Here is a 22,376-nt window from a genome sequence, read left to right as displayed (position 1 = left end):
CAATCCTATTTCATTTATGTGTGTGACGGAGGGACACATATTGGGCAGACCTACCTTTGTGTGAGTTTGGGCACCCTCCATCAAGAGTGGGTCATATTAGGGGAGAGGATACATACTAGAAGATGGGAGCCCCCTTCTGGGTGAGGGTGGCACATCTAATAAAAAGAAACTTGGAGGCAGTGTGATCCAGTGAGTAGAGCAGAGCAACAAACTAGATACCAGGAGATCCGTGTTCTACTCCCGACTTGACCATTGACCTTGGACAAGTCCCCTCTCCTCCCACACAGTCTTATTTATTGTCAGATCCCTAGGTCAGAAACTGTCTCTTCCCATGTTTGTACAGCACCTGGCATAGTGGGGGCCTGATTCCAGCTGAGGCCTCTAGATGATGTTACCATAATGTAAATAATAATAGTAAACAGAAATGTGCAAATGTCATTGTATTGCTCTGCCCCCACCCTTCGAATGGCATTTGTCTTTCCCGAGAAGCTCAGTGAGGGCATGGACTAGGTGTGTCTTCTTCAGACATGTACAGTGCCCAGCACTATGGACCCAGCACCTGAGAGAGGCCTCTGCGTGCTCAGGTAATGCAACTATGTAATAATTGTGTCGGGGTGGGGCACCTACCTGTGTAGGTGGGAAGGCATCTTGGGGGCTGCTGCATACATGAGGTGATAGGTGTGGGGCCTCTGTATGGGGGTGGGTAGGGCACATATCAGGGGGTGGGGCCTCTGTATGGGGGAGGAAGGTCACACCCATTGAGGCTGCAAGTTCCCCACCATGTAGACTATGGGGCAGCTGCGGGTGTATATGGGGGATGGGTGCACGCCCCACTGAATGGGGGAGGGGTGGAGATGGGGGCTTGGGAGTTGCCCCATCCCGTTGCAGCGGAGGAAGGAGATGGGGGCTCGGTCCCCGTTGCGGGAGGGAGGGGTGTATATGGGGGGTGCACTGTTGCTCCCCTACGTGGGCAGCCGGAGAGACGACTCCGCCCGGAACCGCCGCCTCCATTTTTTCTGAGCGCAAACAAACAAGTGGGGGGAAGGGGAGAGAATGGGCGGGAAACTTTCTGTTCTTTCCATTGGCAGTGAGAGCAATCATTCGTGTAGCCCCGCCTTCCGAGGACGGTTTTGCTGCTACTATTGGCCACTGGCCACGTCACTCTCCCATTCCTCCCTCCCACGCCGAGCCCCCTCGGCCTCACTTCCCTCGCCCCTGCGTGCCGTGTGCAAAGGAAAAACAGCCGTTAAACGGGCCGCGGGGCGGGGCCAGCCAGCCGAGGAGGCAAGAAGCGATGGCGGGATTGGTCGGGGCGGGAGGTTCAAACTAGCATGGGGCGGCCTGATTGGCTTGGAGCGGCCGCGGCAGGCCAGGCTCCCTCCTCGCGCTCAGGCGGTTTATTGTCTCGCGGCTCCTGAGGCGGCTCTAGCGCGGCGGAATCGGGACCGGACCTCGCACGGCAGCGGCGAAACCATGGTGAGGGGCGGGAGGGACGGGGCCGGCGGCCGACCCGGCCGGGCTCCTGTTGGCGGGAAGCGCCGGGTGCCTGCGGCAGCGCTGAGAGAGGGCACCTGGATCCCGGGGGTCCCTCAGGCGGGGGGCGCCCCTGCCCTAGCTCCCGGGGCGGGGTCGCGCGGGGCCCCCTGCCCGCAGTGGGGAGCGGGGCCGCCGAGCTGCCTCGGGCCGCGATCGCGCCGGGCGCCTCGGGACTCCTAAGCAGGCGAGTGGGGCCCGCGGAAGCGTCTCCAAAACAGCTGGGCCGGGCGCTGCCTGCGGCGAGCGGGTGAAAGTCCGGCCGGCGGGGTGCGAGCGCGCTCCTGGCGTCGGCCCGGGACGGCGGGTTAGTGACTCCCCAGGCAGCGGCCCGGTCCTCGGCTGTCAGACCGCGCGCCGGGCTGCGTTACCCTCGGTGACCGTCCGTGCCTCCCATCCAGCCCTGCAGCCGTCACTCGCGTTTCCGCGGCGGGGGGCCGGACTCGGAGGTGCCGGTCCTAAGTTCGCCAGTGCCCGCTGTGACCGCTCGGTTTCCCCGCTGGCGAAGTGGTAGCTGCCCCCCTCCGTGCTCCAAGGGGGTGTAGGAAGTAATCTGAAGATTTTCAAAACTGCACGTGATACGCAGGGAATTGAAGGTAGAAAAGAACCTTCGGCCAAGCTTAGTTTTGTCTCATCCTCTCCCTTGAGAGTGTAGCGATGTCTGCGCTCTTCGAAAGCTGGGGCTGCAAAGTGTAGGTAAACGCGCATTAATAATTGCACATCTGGAAGCCGGATCAGAGAGCGGAGTCAACTCAAGAGGGAGACTGCATTAAAAAGTTTGCTTGAGTCTCATATACATGTTATGCTTTTTCAAAAAGTTTGCTTTCTACCACAGAAGGCTGTGGTAGTAAATAGTTTGGTTGTAAATAGTCTTAAGGTAACTTCTTTGAAACTTTTTCTGGGTTGAGGTTCTTGGAGGTGTCTTCTGCAGTTAAGAATTGTCTTCCTTTACAGGAGTAGGTAATGCTAGAAAAGTCAGTTATTTTTGTCTAAGGTAGTAAAACCCATGGGTCAGGGACCATGTTTCCACTTAATGGATAGCGCAAGCAGGATGTCATTGCTCGAAGTTATTAGACCACAGTATTCAAGTTTAATCTCTAGACATGAGTTAAGATCTACTCTGTACTCCACTGAGGCTCTTCTCACTGTCAAATTACAGTTCAGTAAGGGCTCTTAAAGACAGCTGTAACCCCATTAAGTAGTACAGAATCTGGAGGAATGAGTACAGGATGGTGAGGGAAGGCTGTTCTGTTGAGAACTTGTGACCTTGAATTTCAAACTCACAGAAACTACATCCATAAAATGGGGATAGTATTTCCAGCCTCACGGGAGTATTAACATTAATGCTTATACGGGGTTTTGCACACTTATGGCAGGAATACCCAAACTTTGAACAAGATCACATTGGAAATTTGCAGAAGCTCGAGAACTGCACCTAGATTGTATAGATGTATTTAAATTTAAAAAATGCACATAGCCATATTTGCTTCTGTCTTGAGAACTGAATTCATTTTTGAATTCATTGCAGATTTAATCATCAATCAAAATAGTCACAAGGAGCTCTCTACAGGCTGTATTTTATGGGCATTTTCCCTTTTGTGCATATGGTCTTTCCTGACCCAAAGCAAAGGGATGTAATTGTAAGGGTTAAAGTAGGAATGCTTTGCAAGATTTAAGAAATTATCCTTGAATAACTGTCTATGATAAGCTCATCTCCTACTTCTTGGCAACTGATTAACAAATTGTATTATTAAATGCTGTCTCAAATTAAGTGAAGCACTGCTACTATATCATAAACAAGCAATATTATAAACACAACATCAGGTTAAATGTAGCAGCATATTCTAGGAATATCTTCTAGTAGCATAATCATGATGGTAAATAGAATACAGGGATTTACCTGACTTAAATGTTTCTTTCCTTGGGTGGCCAATGATCTCTGGGAACCAGTGAATCTTTCCAGAAGTTCTGATATTTATTTGCCTAGTCCTTTATCTTGGACTTAATCCATATCATCAATAGGGTAAGAGAGCCCCATAGTGTCACAAGACACAAATATTTATTGCACATCAAACTTCACCCATGGCAGTACCTAAATAACAAAAGGAAGTTTAGCATGGTGGTTAGAAAAGACTGAACATCTAGATTTATTGCTTAAGAAAACAACACTTAGTACTGACTCTTCCACTTCTTCAAAATGTATAAAAGCAGAAATAAAACACTCAAATGACTCACTCTGAGACTTAAAGTAGTTGTCATAAGATTAGGGCTAAAGTTTGATTGCTCCCCCCCCCCCCAAATGGTAGAATATCGCTGTGCAGGTAAAATGTGGAATCTACTAAGACAACACATAATAGTTGAAAATTCTTTTAAACCAAACTTTCTTGAGCTGAAAGGGGCGGTGGGGGGGAGGAAGGAGAGAAAGAGAGGGGGGACAACACCATACTGTTCTGTCTCTGCTGGAACATCAGCTTCAGTCAGCAAACATTTCCAGAGTTGTGCTGAACAGTGATCCTGCACAGGAGATGTTTAATTTAAACAATAAAACATATTACAACTATTAAGATTGCAAGAAAAATGTAAATTTCTAAATCCAAAAGAGTCTCTTCTCTCTCCTGAATAGGAAAATATCATTAGTCCTCTTGAATTCCACCATCTAAGTACTTTAAATTAGCTTAATGGTAGTAATAGTCACTTATGCTTAGTACCCAGGTTACTTTCCAAGTCATTGCTCCTGGGCTGTGGGTATGGTAACAGCAAGCTTGGCTTGCAACCTATACTAAAGGAAAATGCCAGTATAAAGAACTGTTTTAATTACAAAGTGTAAATTACTAAGGTAGGCCAAGTCCTGCTCAAGCATTTGCTTACCTGTGACATATAGTGAGATTTCCCTTGAGAGAAATGTTGCTTCTGTAGAAATTACATTTTTAAAATCTAAAGTCTCACTATGATCGTGAAGAAAACTTGGACCAATGTTGTAGTTACCTTGATTCTGCAGGCAACCTTGAGTGATGGAGGTGTGACTTAACTGCTTAAGATTCAAATCCTCGTGAACAACCTCAGCAATCAGGTGGTGTACTCATCCTGATAGAACAGCTCTATAGTTATTATATACTGTCTGCCACTAAATATAGAGGTGGAACTATCAGCTATGCTCCTGAATCCTTGCTGTGCATTGGCACTCAGAGACCCAGCAGAGCAGACTCCTTGTTGTTTTTGTAGATACAGACTAACACGGCTACCTCCTGATACCAGCAGAGCAGAGACAGTTTGCTTGCCCCTTGGTTGGGCTCCTTAAATGCAGCTTCACTGATGAAGCAAGAGACTTTTTAGACAAATTATTGTTGTTCTGCTCAGAAACTGCAAGACCTGAGTGGAAGTACTATATCTGAAACCTTGCTATATTCTATCTTAGTCTTATTCCTCAAAGCTATTGTACGTCTTGAACTTCTGCAGTTTCAACCCTCTCTGGCCAACCCATGTCCATTCCAAATCGTGTGTGCCATTTGAGCACCTATGGTGAGTAGGATAAATCTTGTAGCTAAAGGAGCAGACTGAAAGAATCCCTCTGGATGCTACCAGAGAGGGAAGGCTTATGGGACTTAACATAGTGGTCTTGCAAAGTGTAGCCCAAGATAGATGGGTGGTGGAGTCTTATTTGTGCCCTAAACCAGTGGTCTCCAAAGTGGGGTGCACAAGAGGATCCTTTGGGGTGCATGACAGTTTGGGCAGCTTTTTTTGTGTGTGCTCAGCAGTTCGGGCAGGAGTCCGAGCGCTTTTTTTTTTTTTTTCTCCCTTGGGGTGGCAATGGTAGAGCCATTTTTTTTTTTTTTTTTTTTTACTGATGGGGTGCACGATCAAAAAGTTTGGAGACCACTGCCCTAAACAATGTCAGATGGCAGGGGATGTATTCAGGATGACCTAGTGGATTTTTTTGACAAGTTGGTTTCTCCTGTCAAATATAGTACTGTAGCAAAGTGAGACTCACCAGTGCAGCACCTCCTGCTGGTTATCTCGAGAATTAGCTCTCCAGCATACAGAGCACCTCCTACTGGCTAGTGTCTCGCATGCCGCTGGCCCTCCGTGTCCTCCTGGACCCCCGTGCCCTTTACCTTGGGGTGCTGCCCCAGCAGTACCCCACCATAGTCTAGGTCTCCCCTCCCAGGGGAACCCCCAACCCTCTCACCCACCTTGCCTCAGTGGCTTCTGCCAGTCATCATCTAGCCCCCCCACTCACTGGGGCAAACTGCAGTCTGTCATGGCTACTCATCATTGGCAAGGAGGTTGGACCCTCTGCCTATCTCTGGGCTGCACCTCCCAGCCAAATACCTGCATAGGCCTTTACCAAGGCCTCAGCCCAGGGAGTTGCCAGGCTGGAGCTCCCCAGCTCCTCTGGCCTTTCCCCAGCCCTGCTCCACTCCAGGTACCCTTTTCTCCCCAACAGCTAGGTCCTTCCCTTTCAACAGCTAGAGAGAGACTGACCCAGCTTATCCCTGAGCCCTTATAACAGGGCCAGGTGTGGCCTGGTTGGGGCTGCTTCCTCAGTCAGCCTAGCCTTTTCTCTCAGGAACAGGGTAACTGCTCCGCTATAAGCTCACACTAATGAGCAGACAAGAACCTGCCATCTTGACAATTTTATGAAAACTAGGAGAGAGGTTGAGCTTCTCTACTAGAAAGCAGCAGAAATTGGTTTCAAAAGATTAACTAAGAAGTCTTGCAACAAACTTTGAAATTTTGATTTCTAATGGTAAAGCTGACTCAGTACTACTTGATATTGAACCAAAAACAGCCCCCTTCACAGGCATGTAAATGCCAAATCTGTGACAGGTAAACTGTTTTGAAAATGTTGTAATTTGGATAGCTAATTTAGACAATTTATAATCAGTGGCCTTTTTCTTTAAGGGATAGAACTGACTGTTTTGGAACAAAGCCTCATTTAGTCATTCTTTGCCAGAAGAATGACTAGTGGTCAGGATTAGAGAGCAGTGACCCTCTGAAAACCTTACTGATTTTTATATACATTTGTCCTCTTCTATAGTAAAGTAGGTCAGGACTATACTACACACTTGCTGGCACAGCTATGTTGGTCAGGGGTATGAAGAGTTGTGATCTCTCACTGATATAGTGTGCTGGCAAAATTGCGCCTTTGCTGGTATAATTTATTTTGCTCTTGTGGGTGGGGCCTGGAATAAGTTGTAGAGGCAAAAGCAGTCTTTCCAGTATAAGCTGAAGGAACACTCAAGGAAGACAAGGCCATTGCGGAGAAGCTAAATAAATTCTTTGCACCAGTCTTCACAACAGAGGATGTTCCGGAGATTCCCACATCTGAGCCATTCTTTTTAGGTGACAGTTCTGAGGAAATGTCCCAGACTGAGCTGTCAGTAGAAGTAGTTTTGGAAGAAATTGATAAATTAAACAATAATATGTCACCAGGATTAGATGGTATTCACCCTAAGAGTTCTGAAAGACCTCGATATAAAATTGCAGGACTACTACTTTGTGTTGTGTAACCTATCGCTTAAATCAGCCTCTGTAGCAGGAGACTGGAGGATAGCTACTGTAATGCTGATTTTTCTTTTTTAAAGAGGCTCCAGAGGCGGTCCTGACAATTACAGGCCGGTAAGCCTAACTTCAGTACCAGGCTAATTGGCTGAAACTGTATTAAAGAACGGAATGATCAGACACATAGATGAACATGGTATGTTGGGGAAGAGTCAACATGGTTTTTGTCAAGGGAAATCATACCTCACTAATCGGTTACAATTGTTTGAGGCTGTCAGCAAATATATGGATGTGAGTGATCCAGCAGATATAGTGTACTTGGACTTTCAGAAAGCATTTGACAAGGTTTCTCACCAAAGGCTCTTAAACAAAGTAAGCAGTCATGGGCTAAGAGGGAAGGTCCTCTCATGGATCTGGTTAAAACAAAGGATAGGAATAAATAGTCTGTTTTCACAGTGGAGAGGTAAATAGCAGGGTCCCCCCAAGATCTGTACTGGGACAAATGCTGTTCGGCTTATTCATACATTATCTGAAAAAAGGGGTTGGAAAAGCTTGCAGATGATACAAAATCACTCAAGATAGTTAAGTCCAAAGCTGACTGCAGAGACTTACAAAAGGATCTCACGAAACTGGGCGACTGGGAAACAAAATGGCAATGACATTTTTATGTTGATAAATGCAAAATGATGTACATTGGAAAACATCCCGACTGTACATACAAAGTGATGGGGTCTAAATTAGCTGTTACCATTCAAGAAAGAGATCTTGGACTCATAGTGGATAGTTCTCTGAAAACACCTGCTCAGTGTGCAGTGGCAGTCAAAAAAGCTAACAATATTAGCAACCATTAGGAAAGGGATAGGAAAATATTATAATGCCACCATATAAATCCATGGTCCATTCATACTTGAATACTGTGTGCATATTTGGGCCCCCATCTCAAAAAAGTTGTATTAGAATTGGAAAAGGTACAGAGAAGGTCAACAAAAATGATTAGGGATATGGAACAGCATCCATATGAGGAGAGTTAAGAAAAACTGGGACCTTTCAGCTTAGAAAATAAATAACTAAGGGGGGAGGGGATACAATAGAGGTCTATAAAATCATGAATGGTGTGGAGAAAGTGAATAGGGAAGTGTTATTTACCCCTTCACATAACACAGGAACCAGGTGTCACCCAATGAAATTAATAGGCAACAGGTTTACAACAAACATAAGGAAGTACTTCACGCAATGCACAACTTGTGGAACTGTTTGCCAGAGAATGTTTTGAAGACCCAAATATAACTTGGGTTCAAAAAAGAATTAGATAAGTTCAAGGAGGGTAGGTCCATCAGTGACTATTAGCCAAGATAGGACGCAACCCCATGCTCTGTGTCTCTAAACCCGTGATGGCCAGAAGCTGGGAGTGGATGACAGGATGGATTACTCGATAATTGTCCTCTGAAGCACTGGCACTGAGCACTATCGGAAGACTGGATACCGGGCTTGATGGACCATTGGTCTGACCCAGAATAGTCATTCTTATGTTCTTAAGCAGCATACATGTTAGGAGTGCTTTGGTGGTATAGCTATATCACCAAAGCACTGGTAGCATAGACCTGGCCTAACATACAATGCATGTGTGTGGCAACAATGGCTCAAATGAGTTTCCAAAAACAGCTTCTCTTCTTAAGCTTTTCAGTCTTTAAACTAGCTTAACTGGAGTAACACTGTAACATCTGGAGCAGGTACAGTATTTAAATGTTAAACTACCAAATTACTATACACAGGTGTGAAGACTTTGCACTTGCTTAAACAGTGGTGCTTTTCACATGTTAATCACTAAAATAGTATGCATGTTTAATGTAAGCCATTGTTGTGTTGATGATGTTTTGTCTCCAAGAGATTTCTGCTTGAGCAGGATACAATTCTTTAAAGGGTAGAGACAGATTAGCCCACTAGTTAGGACACTAGCTTAGGTCTCTAGAGACCATGGTTCAGTTCCCAGCTCTACCAGAGACTTCCTGTGTGACCTCTGACAGTCACTTAGTCTCTCTGTGCCATCATTCCCAATCTGTAAAATGGGGAGAATAGTACTTTGCTACCTCATAAATACATTAACAATTGTGAGGTCACAGAGATAATTGGGCCATAGAAGTACCCAAGATATCTAGATAACATCAGGTTAAAAAATAAAAAAAAAATAAAACCACCACATTTGTCTGAGTTTTGTGCTCTAGTCACTTTTACTATTTTCCTTTTTCCTTGTTTATGTAGGGTTTTTTGTCTTTCCTGATGCTGTGTGTGTAAAAAAAATATATTTTTAAGTATCAAAAATTAGTGGCGGGGACTTCTAACAATTTTTTAAATAGGCTAGATTTCAAGTTGGTAATGACCCTTTAATATAGACATTAGCTTTTTAATCTTTGAGCTCTATCTTGGTCAGGGAGCTCTCTTTCCCTCTGTGGATGTGGAATGTTTAATGGAAAATGTCATCCAATTTTTTAACTCCATCTGTATTCCTTAGTCCTCTTTGAGAAGTAGCCTAATCAGAACCTTCAAGCCGTACTGTGAAGTGGAGGGTGCTCTGACCTGAGTGCCACTTTCAGATAGCTACTATTACACCCAGTACAATAATATGTTTCATAATGTCCCTGTTCTCTTCTTTAATTCATTGTGAAGCTGTTTCCCCTGTGGTAATATGGTACAGTGCCAGTGGAAATTCTGGGCCAGCTGCAATCTTCCCAATTTTAGTGGAACTTAATATTTCTGAATGGTTTAGTTTTTTGGCTGGTTGGTCCTTAGCAATTCCTAGTCAGGAAACATTCTATCCAGTCCTATCTTCAGTTATTAACTGACTCCGCAATTACTTCCATTGTCACTTGAGTCCATGTGTGTGGAAGTCTTAATTTAGTTTTCTTTAGGAGTTTGTGGGAAAACTCGTAAATCCCCTCCTTGTTCTATTCTTAATAGCCCCAAAATGTTGTGCAGCTCACAGAAAAGTAGAGTTCAGATTTTTTATATGTAATGACAAATGTAATGTGTATGTATATGAAGAGATGAAATCAAAGGGAAATTACACTAATTATGGGGCAGTGGTATTCATTGCATGGTAAAGTTTCAGGGGTGTTTCTATTAAAAGCCTGGTATAGGGGGATTCCCCAGTTTCCCTAACCCTAACTTTACTACGTTAGGGTGGCAAAGGGTAATCCTTGAAATCAGTAGTCCCAAATAGCAAATTCAGTCGTACCTTTCCTATAAATCTCTCTGAAAGAACTTTCTGTTCTGTTACTCATTTTTCTGATAGTAGCAATTGGGACTCGAGGATTAATACATCAATATACAAAGTCATCTGAGTGATTTTTTTTCCCCCTTCCCCCACCTTGAGTAGATAAAGCTGATGTAGTCTTCTAAACTGCCACTGTGCAAATAGTTTATTATGCACAAACCCTGCCCTGCATTTTTTAAATGTTTCCACCTTCTGAAAAATAATGGAACTGTTGGGTGGCAACAGGAAATAAAAACTTATCAAGCATTTTATAAGGAAATAAAAGTAGGAGGACTAGTCTTAAAGGGACACAACTTAAAAATCCAACTTCTGTTTGAAATCTTTTTACCTACTAATGTTACAAGTAGTATTGGAGATTGTAGCTGAAAAACAGGGGGAGAGGACACGCAAGGGAAAGAGACCCTTTTTCCATCTATTTACTTGTATGCATTTGACAACACTTTGTGAAGACTGTGAACAGTAGGGGAAATTATGATTTTTATTTTTTATTTTTATTAATGTAAATTGGTAAGGAAAGTTGGGGCAGATATAGGGTTCAGATACTTACAGCTTGCTTAGATTTCTGGTTAGTGATGTCTCATTGAAATAAATTGCTAAACTGCCCAAATATATTAAAGGGAAGGAAATGTTGCACCCTGTACCTCATAATTGAGTCTGGGAGAGGTGGGACTATGTCAAGACAGTAGTTTTCCCTGGCAGGTAATAAGTACTATTGTATTTTGTAATTCAGTGTTGGGAGCAAAAAAAGTGGCTGAAATTTTAGACAGTTATCAGGCAGTCTGCCAGGCATGTGCAAGTTGATGGGATGACACTTTACACTAATAGGCCAGTCTGTTTTTGGGAGGATTACACTAAATTTGAGGATTTACATTGTTTAACGCCTTCATTTATCTTAGCTGCTGTTGAAAGCTAAAGATGGTTAGGTAATGGGTTTCCTTAGTGTGGAGGTTGATATTTTTCTTTAAGTGGAAACAATGTTCCTGTTTTGAAAATTGGCTTAATTGAGAAGTAGGGAAATACGTGAATTGAAAGCTGCATGTTCATTGCTTTCCAAAAGATCCAGGAGTATCAAAACTACTCTTTCAACACAATAATACATTATCTTTATCAGTTGATCTCAAAGCACTTTATAAAAGAGGTAAACATCATTATCTCCATTTTACAGATGGCGAAACTCAGGCATAGAGGTGAAGTGACTTGCCCATAGTCACCCACTAGGCTAGTGGCAGAGCAGAAATAGAACCTTGTCTCCTGTCTGGAGTCCCAGTCCAGTTCTCTATCCAGTAGGCGGCACTGCATCCTCACTACAAGTGAATCTAGTTCACAGCATTAGCAGAAGAAAGCATTATTTTAATGGGGTTGGATGACTTTGCTAAAAAGAACAAGGAGTCCGGTGGCATCTTAAAGACTAACAGATTTATTTGGGCATAAGCTTTTGTGGGTAAAAAACCTCACTTCAGATGCATGGAGTGAAAATTACAGATGCAGGCATTATATAGTGACACATGAAGAGAAGGGAGTTACCTCACAAGTGGAGAACCAGTGTTGACAGGGCCAAAGCTTAACATCTGGCCATATGTGGTGTGTGCAGGGGTGGGAGATGCACTTTCTCTCAAATGGGTATTCATCACTGAACAGGTGTTTCTAGTGCAGGGGTTCTCAAACTGGGGGTCAGGACCCCTCAGGGGGTCGTTAGGTTATTATGTGCGGGGTCGGGAGCTGTCATCCTCCACCCCAAACCCCGCTTTGCCTCCAGCATTTATAATGGTGTTAAATATATTTAAAAGTGTTTTTAATTTATAAGGGGGATTGCACTCAGAGGCTCCCTATGTGAAAGGGGTCACCAGTACAAAAGTTTGAGAATCACTGTTCTAGTAGGATCCTGCAGGTATCCATTCTTGGCCCTATGCTATTAACGTTTTTTATTAATGACATGGAAGAAAACATAAAATCATCATCCCTGATAAAGCTTTCAGATTACACAGTTTGGGAGAGTGGTAAACAATGAAGATACCAAGTGATCTAGATAATTCTGTAAAATGGGCACAAGCAAACAATGGGCGTTTTAATATCTAAATGTAAATGTATACATCTAGGAACAAAAGATACAGGCCATACTTATAAGTAGGGGGACTCTACCATAGGAAGTAGTATCTGTGAAAAAGATTTAGGGTTTGTGGTGAATAATCCGCTTCCAGTCCTGTGCTGTGACCAAAAGGGCTAATCCAGGGAATCTCAAGTAGGAGTAGAGAGGTTATACTGCTGGTATACTTTATTCAGCTTTGATGTGCACAATTCAAGGAGATAAATTGGAGAGCGGTCAGAGAAGAGCCATGAGAATGATTAAAGGATTAGAAAACATGCTTCATAGTGATACTCAAGGAGCTTAATCTACTTAGTTTACAAAGAGAAGGTTAAGGTGTGACATGATTAGTCTGTAAGTATCTACATGGGGAAACAAATATTTGATGACAGGCTCTTCAGTGTAGCAGAGAACGGTCTAACATGATCCCATGGCTGGAAGTTGAAGCTAGACAAATACAGATTGGAAATAAGGTGTAAATTTTTAACTGAGAGCAATTAATCATTGGAACAACTTATCAAGGGTCGTGATGGATTGTCCATCACAGACTATTTTAAAATCAAGATACAGAAGCTCCCCGACTTACGCAAGCATTCCGTTCCGGAATGCCTTGCATAAGTCGGGAACGTATCTGACAATTACTGGTGGTGTGGGGGGGGAGTTTACGGAACTTTTTCCATAAGTCCGGATTTCCATAAGTCGGGTTTGCGTAACCCATGGAGCGTCTCTATGCTCTAGGAATTTTGAGGAAGTTCTACGACCTGTTAATAGGAGCTCAGACTAAATGATCACAGTGGTCCCTTGTGGCCTTGGAATCTATGAATTTTCACCCTCCCCCCCAGCTTCTACACCTTAGGTAATTTATCAACATAATTGCATGGTGAGCCTTGCAGTTTGGTATAACAAAAATCGGCGGGGTGGGGTTAGTGTCTAGATTTCTTGGGATTGTCAGATAAATTTACCTATTCAGCCGAATAAAATAGTTCAGGTAAGAATATCCATTAGGTGATCAGCTAATTCATGAAAATTCATTGTGGAAAATTACAACTGAAATAGAATAGAATTGAAATAGAATTGCTTAAGATTCTGGTCTGCTAACAAACTGTTATATCAGCACAAGTACTGACTTTTGAAATAGCATGGCTGTGTTCTCAAATTTTTCTGGCTCTAGCATGAAGCAGTCATGAAATCTTAAGAAAACTGGCGAGAAAGGAATATATGTATGGGGTGGGTTTGGTTACAGCGTCTTATGTAAACATTTTTAAGCAGCTGCAGACCTGAAAAGTTAGGTGCAACTAAATAGTCAAGCCTTCATGCTCATGTATTTTTAATATAGAGAACTCTTGATGCTTGAGGAAAGTTTGCAGTGAAGCATATTTGGGAGTTTCTCTCGAGACATTGCATATCCAACTGTTGTATACAAAAGTGACTTGTTTTAAAGAATCCTAGAATATCCGGGTTGGAAGGAACCTCAGGAGGTCATCTAGTCCAACCCCCTGCTCAAAGCAGGACCAATCCCTAGACAGATTTTTGTCCCAGATCCCTAAATGGCCCCCTCAAGGATTGAACTCTCAACCCTGGGTTTAGCAGGCCAATGCTCAAACCACTGAGAGATGTTCTTTACTCGTTTTTGGGATAAATTTTCCAAGTTTAAGCAGAAGAGGTAAGACTCCTGGATTCTTAAGTGTGGTGGTGGAGGTAAGGTGAAGCAGTGCAGATTTTTCTTCTCTGCATGGGCTTGCTTTCTTAATTCTTAATATTGTTCTCTTATTCAGGCTGGTGGCAAGGCTGGAAAGGACAGTGGAAAGGCTAAGGCGAAGGCAGTTTCTCGCTCACAAAGAGCAGGACTGCAGGTAAAGTGGTGCTAAATCATGTATTGCTTTAGTGTTTACAATTTGAATGCAATAATTAATCTTGTTAAGAAAAACTTTCATTTTTGTGGAGCAGGTTCAAGGGAGGGGAGGTGGAAGGAAAATGGAAATGCACTTCTAGCTTTATTGTGAAATTTTGCATGACTACTTATAACTACAAAATCAAATGCTAAGGTTTCTTCTGGCTCCTATAGACATGCTTTTTCCTGCTACTCTGACCCTCTAACGTGAATTAAATTTTACAATTCCTATTACTTTGAATTTTTTGGTATTTATCACAATTTGTAACTAAATGCAATGATTGATTGGACTTCTTTAAAAGCTTTGAATGTGTTATTTGCCCCCAAATAGTACTTGTGTCAATTCTTGTCTATCGTATTAATGTTTGTTACTTACCAGCCTTTCAGGGTTGTGGGGATTAACTTGGATACTTCCAGAGTGCTTTGGAAACACAGCACTATATATAAGTCCAAACAGTCTGCTGTGCCCATTCAATAAGTTCCTGTGCCTGCATATGACCGTTTAAAGTCCACTCCCACCATGTGACCAAAAACTTAGTTGTAAAATGTAACTTTCTGTATTGGAACTTCCTTGGTTGTAGAGTGAATTCAGGCAGTTCTGGTAGTAGTCAATGAACACTCTCCTGTTGCATGGTTTATGTAAATTATTCTGCTGATTTGACAGTACACAGTGTAATCTCTTTAGTAGTACAGATCTGTTTCTTAAAAAGTTTGTGTTTTTTACAACACAAACCCTGTATGTGATTTGACACTTGACTGACTAGTATGTAAAGGCCGTGTAACTTAATCCTGACTTTAAACTAACATACTTTTCAGAGGTGTCCCTGTTGAGGAAAATTTAGAGATGTAAAACTCGCCAGCCCCATTGAAAATAAGCTCGCCATTTATTTGTATTCACTGTGGGGGTTAATCCAGTATTCTACTTCAGTAAGTTTTTACTCCATTTACATTTCTTACACCAGATTATTATAGACATTAATCAACATTAGGCAAGAATTTAGTGCTTCAGCATAGACTTTGATCTCAAGTGCCTAACAAATGTTTCTACTTCAGTTCCCAGTGGGTCGTATCCACAGACACTTGAAGACTCGCACTACGAGTCATGGGCGAGTTGGTGCTACGGCTGCAGTGTACAGTGCTGCAATTCTTGAGTATCTCACTGCTGAGGTAGGTTTTCAAGTAACCACTGTCAAAACCACATTGTACATAACAGAATAGAGAGATAGGTAGGTGGATATATTTCTCCTTATTTCGCATGCTCGTGTTTCCAAACCTATGGAGAACAAACGTCCAGTCAGCTGGGCAGAAAGATCGGAGAAGTGTCTGCAATTAAATTTGCCTGATATTACAAGAAACTAAATATATTCTTGGTAGCTCTGAATAGCTACCCAAATAAATATGTTGAAGACAAGTGGGATGTAAGTATTGGAAGCTGCTGACACCAAACTGCAGCATTGTTTGGATACCGAAAGAAAGATGTTTGTAATTCCGTTTGTTGCAAATGTGATATGAATGATTATCCCAGCTTTTGTTTTGCAGAGCACATAGTGATTAGACCAGGGGTCTCAAACACACGGCCCACGGGGCTATTTCCTGCGGCCCGCCGAGCGGCCTGCGCCCGTCCCCCCCTCCAGGCCAGGGGTGACTACAGCCGCAGAATTGCCCCCCTTGAGCCCCGCGCCGCTCCCTGAAGTGGCTGGCATCAGGTCCCTGCGGCCAGGGGGGGTGTTGCCCTGGCTTCCAGGCACCCCCCCACCCCCCAGCTCCCATTGGCCGGGAACGGGGAACCGTGGCCAATGGGAGCTTCGGGGGAGGTACCTGGAGGCGCGGCAAGCAGCGTGCGGAGCCCTGCGTCTCCCCCTCCCCCAGGGGCCGCAGGGACATGGTTCCAGCTTCTTCCCGGAGTGGGGCCGGGGCTGGCAGCCTGCCCTGGTGTGTGCCGCTGCCACCCCGGAGCCCTCCTGCACCCTGCCCCCCAACTCCCTGCCTTGAACCCCCTGCTGCACCCCAACCCCCTGCCCTGAGCCCCCACCACACCCCTCATGCACCCTCTGGGGGCAGGGAGGGGGGTGGAGTTGGGGTGGGGACTTCAGGGAAGGGGTTGGAATGGGGGCAGGGACGGGGTGGGAAGAGGCGGGGCCTCATGGAAGGGGTGGAGTGGAGGCAGGGGCGGGGGGGCGGGGGGGGGGTCAGTGATGTGGCCCTTGGGCCAATGAACTAGCCCTCATGTGGCCCTCGTGGTCATTTGAGTTTGAGACCCCTGGTTTAGACCTTCATTGCATTCAGTTTTCCTCTCTGTTAAACTTTAACTTGATTTATCCTAATAAATTAAACAAATAGCAGCAAGTAGTTTCTCTCTAAAATATTCTTCCAAATGTATGTGGTAGAAACCAAGCAGCATGGCAATATTAAAATCTAAATGACAATAGTTGGTTTTTTTTCCCTCCAGTTGGTTAAACTGGGTGATAGATGCAAAGAGTTGATTAAACTATTGGAAAATCTGTTTAGGCTCACAAACTTCAGCTTCTTATTTTGTAAAAACCTAATAAACTTCATTTCAACACACAGGATTTTTGAACTTGCATCCCCCTGTTTGTGCAGCTTTGTGATGCTGTATAAGAGCTCAAAAGTGAAACTGACTAAGCAGATCAGTCTGATTCTCCATAAGCTATGTCAACTGCAAAAAATACACTGGATAACTGGTTAAAAGACAAGTGGACCTTTACATCTATAACTAATGGATGAAGGCCACTTATATTAAAGGCAAGCCATCCTAGGTATACCTTGTTTGTCCAGAATAGGCTTTTGATTGTAACTAAACAGTGAGTGGGTGCCATGAACAAAGAATGTAGGCCATATTTGCAAGATGGGGGACTCTATCCTGGGAAGAAGTGACGCTGGAAAAAGATTTGGGGGTCACGGTGGACTTGAATATGAGCTCCCAGTGTAACGCTGTGGCCAAAAGGGCTAAAACAATCCATAAACGAGGGAATCTCAAGTAGGAGTAGAGGTTCTTTTACCTCTATACTTGGCACTGGTGCTACTGCAGCTGGAATACTGTGTCCAGGAGTATGTTGATAAATGAGAGGGTTCAGATAAGACCTATGAGAATGATTGAAGGATTAGAAAACATGCTTTATAGTGACACACTTGAGCTCAAACTATTTAGTTTAACAAAGAAGGTTAAGGGTTGAATTGATTGCAGCCTGTAAGTACCTACATGGGAAACAAATATTTCATAATGGGCTCCTCAGTCTAGCAGACAACACAGTCCAATGGCTGGAAGTTGAAGCTAGACAAATTCAGACTGGAAATAAGGTGTAAAATTTTAAGTAATCACATTGGTCCCTTTTGGCCTTGGAATCAATGAATGGTTAGAGGAAGGAAGGTCCAGTGGCTACGGTGCTAGCTTAGGTCTTGGGAGACCTGGATTCGATTCCCTGCTCTACCACAAACTCCCTTTGTGACCGTGGTCAAATTGGTTAGTGTCTCTGTGCCTCATTTTCCCATCTGTAAAATGAGGACAGTAGCACTGCCTTACTGCACAGGAGTGTTATGAAGATAAATACATTAGATATTGAGGCACTTGCATACTGCAGTAATGTGCATCATGTAAGTACCTAATTGAGAGTTGTTCATGATTTCATGTTCCAGCTGACACCACATTTTGCTTTCTGTAAACTTTAACAGGTCTAACTCTTACTAAAATAGCCTCCTAATTTGTCAGGTGCTGGAGTTGGCAGGTAATGCCTCCAAGGATCTCAAAGTAAAGCGTATCACTCCTCGTCACTTGCAACTTGCTATTCGTGGGGATGAAGAGTTGGATTCCCTTATTAAAGCTACCATTGCTGGTGGAGGTATGTATAGCTGGGCTTCATAACTGACTGGGTTGATACAAAAGTGCACAGCCAGTTGCAAGGAAGGTGACAGACAATAAGTTAACGTCACTTTAATTTCTTCTGTCACACTACTTCACATAGATCAATAATGGCAGACATTCTGGCCAGATTTGTATCGGTTTCCATCTAAAACATCATAGCAATTGAAATTTGGCAGCCTCAGAGAAAGAGGACTGGATGGGCCACTGAATTACTCTTCTCCTTGTAGTGCATATTCTATGGATAATCCACTCAGCACCTTCCATGAGCATTAAACTTAAAGTAACTGTAAATTGAGGGAAATCTGGATTTGTTTCACTTTTATTAAAGATCCTAGGATTGCAGCTTCTCTGTCCACCCTCCCTCTTTATAACCCTTACTTCTTTACTGCAACTTTCCTTACAGATAGAACTGGGCTGTATGAGGTAGTTTAGGTAGGAAGAAGACTAAGCTTCACAGAAGTGCTCTTCATATATCGTGTAATAACGATGTTGAGTTTGTTGTAATTCTATACTGTAAAAAATAGCCTGCAGAAATTTGAGAGACTTAAATGAATGGTCCTACTTAACTCTTCTGTTGCTGCATCCATGCCTTTGTGCTTTCCTTTGTGGATGTTCTGTTGAGATACATGGAATATTGGGATATGCCAGATGGCATGCAGGGTACATGTAGCTACGTGCTGCGGTGAAAAGCAGGCTGCGTCCACTCTGCACCATGTAACTACCCACAGCAGTAAAAGGCTCTGCTTCGGGGGCTGCCAGAGCCTTTCCTTGCTACTTGAACTTTTCACTGCGATGGGGAAAGGCTCTGGCAGCAGGACAGTATGCTGCAGAAGAATAGCAGTGTAGATGTGGGAGGCACTACTTGGGCATGTAGAGAGCTGTGTTGGGTACGTACTCTCGGGTTCTGGCATATCTGTACTCCACTTGCCTAAGCAGTGCCTCCCTATCTACACTGCCATTATGCCTGTGCTAGCTGAGCGTGCAGTGTCTGTGCTCTACAGCCTGCTCTACCTGCAGACATCGCCATAATCAACTTTAGGAGTAAGTATAGGGCAACTTAATTATGTCTGTTTTATGTACCCTTACAACTTCCATTTTAGCTTTACAGCTTAGAAATGGGCTGTTGGATCAACAAACCTATGATTGAAATGATAAGGTGGGATCCATTGGGGTGGGATGAAATTACAGCTGAAGAATGTGCATTATTATCGGGGAATTCTAGGATAGTCAAAGAACAAGAAGAGGTGAAAACTTAGAGAACAGAACACTGAAAGCTTTCTAGCTATTCAGGCAATGAACAAACCTTTGAACTAACAGAACTTACTCTGTTGAAAAATGTCATGTGCACCACTATTCTAATCCATTGTTCTCTCTGCAGGTGTAATCCCTCACATCCATAAGTCTCTGATTGGAAAGAAGGGACAGCAGAAAACTGCATAGAGAGGAGTTTTAACCAACCCTCTTCCTCCCTGTCATTGTACTGTAACTGGGACAGAAGAAATATGGGGATATGTGGAATTTTTTAAGAAATAGTTAAATGGAAGAGCATAGACAATTGACTGTAGACATGAGAAAACATTTGTATGTTCTTTAGATTCAAAGTTTGACAAAAAGTATCTTGTCATGTGGCAGCAATTCGTGTGTTGATTGGCTAGGTTTCTCCCGTGTGTTTTATACAAAAATGGAACTGATAAAACCATTTTTTACAAAATTTGCTCTCATGTGGTGTTCAGGTGCAAAAATCATGTAGTAGAGACTTCACATCTTCTCTGTGAAGCTGGCTCCCTCAAACTCCACTGGACTAGGTATACAGGCAAAAGCTCTTTCCCTCTTTAGATCAGCCACGTCCATGACTACTTCACTTGGATGGTTTGTAATATAACCTGTTGAATGGCATGGGCAATCTTGGTAGCAAATGAGTAAACTTTTAATGGTGCAAAAAAAATTGAATTGGCCTATAGTATAGGAATCTATTTAAAGGTAAATGCTATCACTGTTAAAGTAATGACAAAATTGATTTGCTACTTACAATTTAACTTACTAAATGTTGCTGGAAAATCATTCTCTCACTATCTGCCAAGATCTGAATTCAGGGTTCCAGTTGCATTGCAAGAGCTGAGGACACCACAGGTATCTAAAGGAAGAAACTATTTGACTTGTGTTTCTGATAGCAGCTCTGCTATCACTGCTGCTGACAGGTCAATGGAGGGGCTGACCACAACGGTTAGAATGCATTTTCCATTGTTAAGTATACCTGTTGTCACTAGTAAGGATCACAGATACATTTTCTATTCATTTAAAATGTGCAGTATGTGTGTGGATTAACACACTGCCCTAGAGACTTGTGATAACTCTTTTTACAAAAACGTACTTATTTTCTTAGCCACGAAGAACAGCTCATCGTGGTAGTGGGGATTGTGCCCTGACCCACGAGTGATTTCAGCTGTCAGAATAGAAAGAGTAGAATGGCAGCATCGCAAGTTACTTTCCAGTGTGCTGTGGATAAATCAAATGGGTGTCTGCATCAGTTCCCTTCCAAGCCTTAAAGCCGTTCCCGAGTAAAATCTTCTTCAGTTTGGAATTTGGGTACCCAAAGTTAAACAAATGTAGATTTAGAAATTGAAACACAATGCCTTGATTTTTCACAGGTGTTATCTAGAGCTCCCATTTGCTTTAGCCAAAAGTTCAGGTTGATCAGACCTTATTCAGAAGGGGTGAGAGGTGGGAGAGAATGTGGCCAGATTCTCTCCTCCCCTTCCCCTCCCCCCCCCCCCCCCCCCCCCCCCCCCAAAAAAAAAAGAAAAGGTGTTGATCACCTGTAGTTCTCATGCAAGGCAATGGGAGTGAGATGTGCTCAGCACCTTTGAAATAAGTGACATAGTTCAAGTGCTCAACTCTTGGTGCTCAACTTGTTTCAAGCTAGGTCTTCTGAGCATCATTTAAGACACTTCACCTGCAATCATTAGTTCTGGTAAGAGTACTGTAGTTCAGGAGACGCTTGCTGTTAACAAAAGCTTCTGGTTAGGGAGACTGTTTTAAGATGCTGTTCAAACAGCAAGTACGATCTTTCCTTAAAACACTTTCTGAGCAAATGCTGAGGTGAAAATGGGGCTGAAATCTATTGCTTCTGCCTACTGCTTCAGAGATTAAATGAGCAAATTTTTTTGACAGTGTAAACTGTCATTTAACCAGTTTCTGATTTCCATCAGAAATGGAAATGGCTGCTTGAAAGTATCTGATTCTGTCTTTCAGATTTTTTTTTTTTTTAATAGCACAAGTCCAACCTGGTGGATGTTGTTAATGTTGGCACAATTCTGAGTCCATCACTTTTTGTAACAACAGCAAAAATATTACGGATATGTGCATTCATAAATAAGTCTCAATTCAGATAGAGGTTTTATTTTATTTTTTTTACCCACCAACTTATCTACCAGTCATTCCCCATGAGAATGAGTTTCACTTATGAGAACTATCACTGCACCAAACACTGTCAGATCTGAGGAGAGACTTTTTTGTGTTTGAATATGAAAGCAGCAAGGACTGTGGCAAAATAGCTTGGTGTGGTGAAATGTGCAGACTAGCGTATCTTGTAATGCTGATCAGACTGGTTTAAATATTTTCAGCCTGCTGTAGAATTGGCCTTTTTTCAAAGCTTTGAATCTGAAGAACTCTAAAGGTCCTTTGTCTGCCATGCTTGTATAAACAGTAAATGCTACATACCAGTACTTAGAGGAGGGGAGGGAACTATCTATATGGTTTGGCTTTCTAAACCTCTGAAACAGTGCTGCTGAGATCAGAACAGTGAAAATGGGGCTCTTGCATCAAACAGCTAAACTGTGAAAGTATTTGGCACTGGTGTTGCTTCTGGAATACTGTGTCCAGCTCCGGTGTCCACAATTAACAAAAGGTGCTGAAAAATTGGAGAGGGTTGAGAAGAGAGACATGAGAACCGTTAAAGTGTTGGAAAACATGCCTTATAGTGAGGGACTCCAGGAGACTGAGCTATGTAACTCTTCAAAGAGAAGGTTAAGGAGTGACTTGAACATAATCTAAAATATGTACATAGGGAACAGAGACTTGATAGAGGGCTCTTTATGGCTGCCTCCAAGGGGCCCATCCTCTTAGCCCTCAGTGTGTGGAGCTCTTACAGGTTCCTGGGGAAGGTGCTCAGCATGGTAATGTCCATTCAGGTCAGACCTGGAAATTGACATTGGAA

General features: G+C 43.4%; 1 protein-coding gene across 1 annotated transcript; it reads left to right on the top strand.

Moving 5' to 3' along the window:
• Positions 1 to 1,254: 1,254 nt before the first annotated feature.
• LOC112117629 (histone H2A.V) lies at positions 1,255 to 19,871 on the top strand. The gene is made up of 5 exons (XM_024215652.3): positions 1,255 to 1,476; positions 14,165 to 14,242; positions 15,334 to 15,447; positions 18,008 to 18,137; positions 19,539 to 19,871. The coding sequence occupies exons 1-5, from the start codon at positions 1,474 to 1,476 to the stop codon at positions 19,598 to 19,600; spliced, it is 387 nt and encodes a 128-aa protein (XP_024071420.1). The 5' UTR covers positions 1,255 to 1,473; the 3' UTR covers positions 19,601 to 19,871.
• Positions 19,872 to 22,376: the final 2,505 nt, after the last annotated feature.

Source organism: Terrapene carolina, unplaced genomic scaffold, assembly GCF_002925995.2.
Source record: "Terrapene carolina triunguis isolate 2854851 unplaced genomic scaffold, T_m_triunguis-2.0 Scaffold49, whole genome shotgun sequence".
In the NCBI taxonomy this organism is placed as follows: Eukaryota; Metazoa; Chordata; order Testudines; family Emydidae; genus Terrapene; species Terrapene triunguis.
This window is presented reverse-complemented; position numbering and strand designations above follow the sequence as displayed.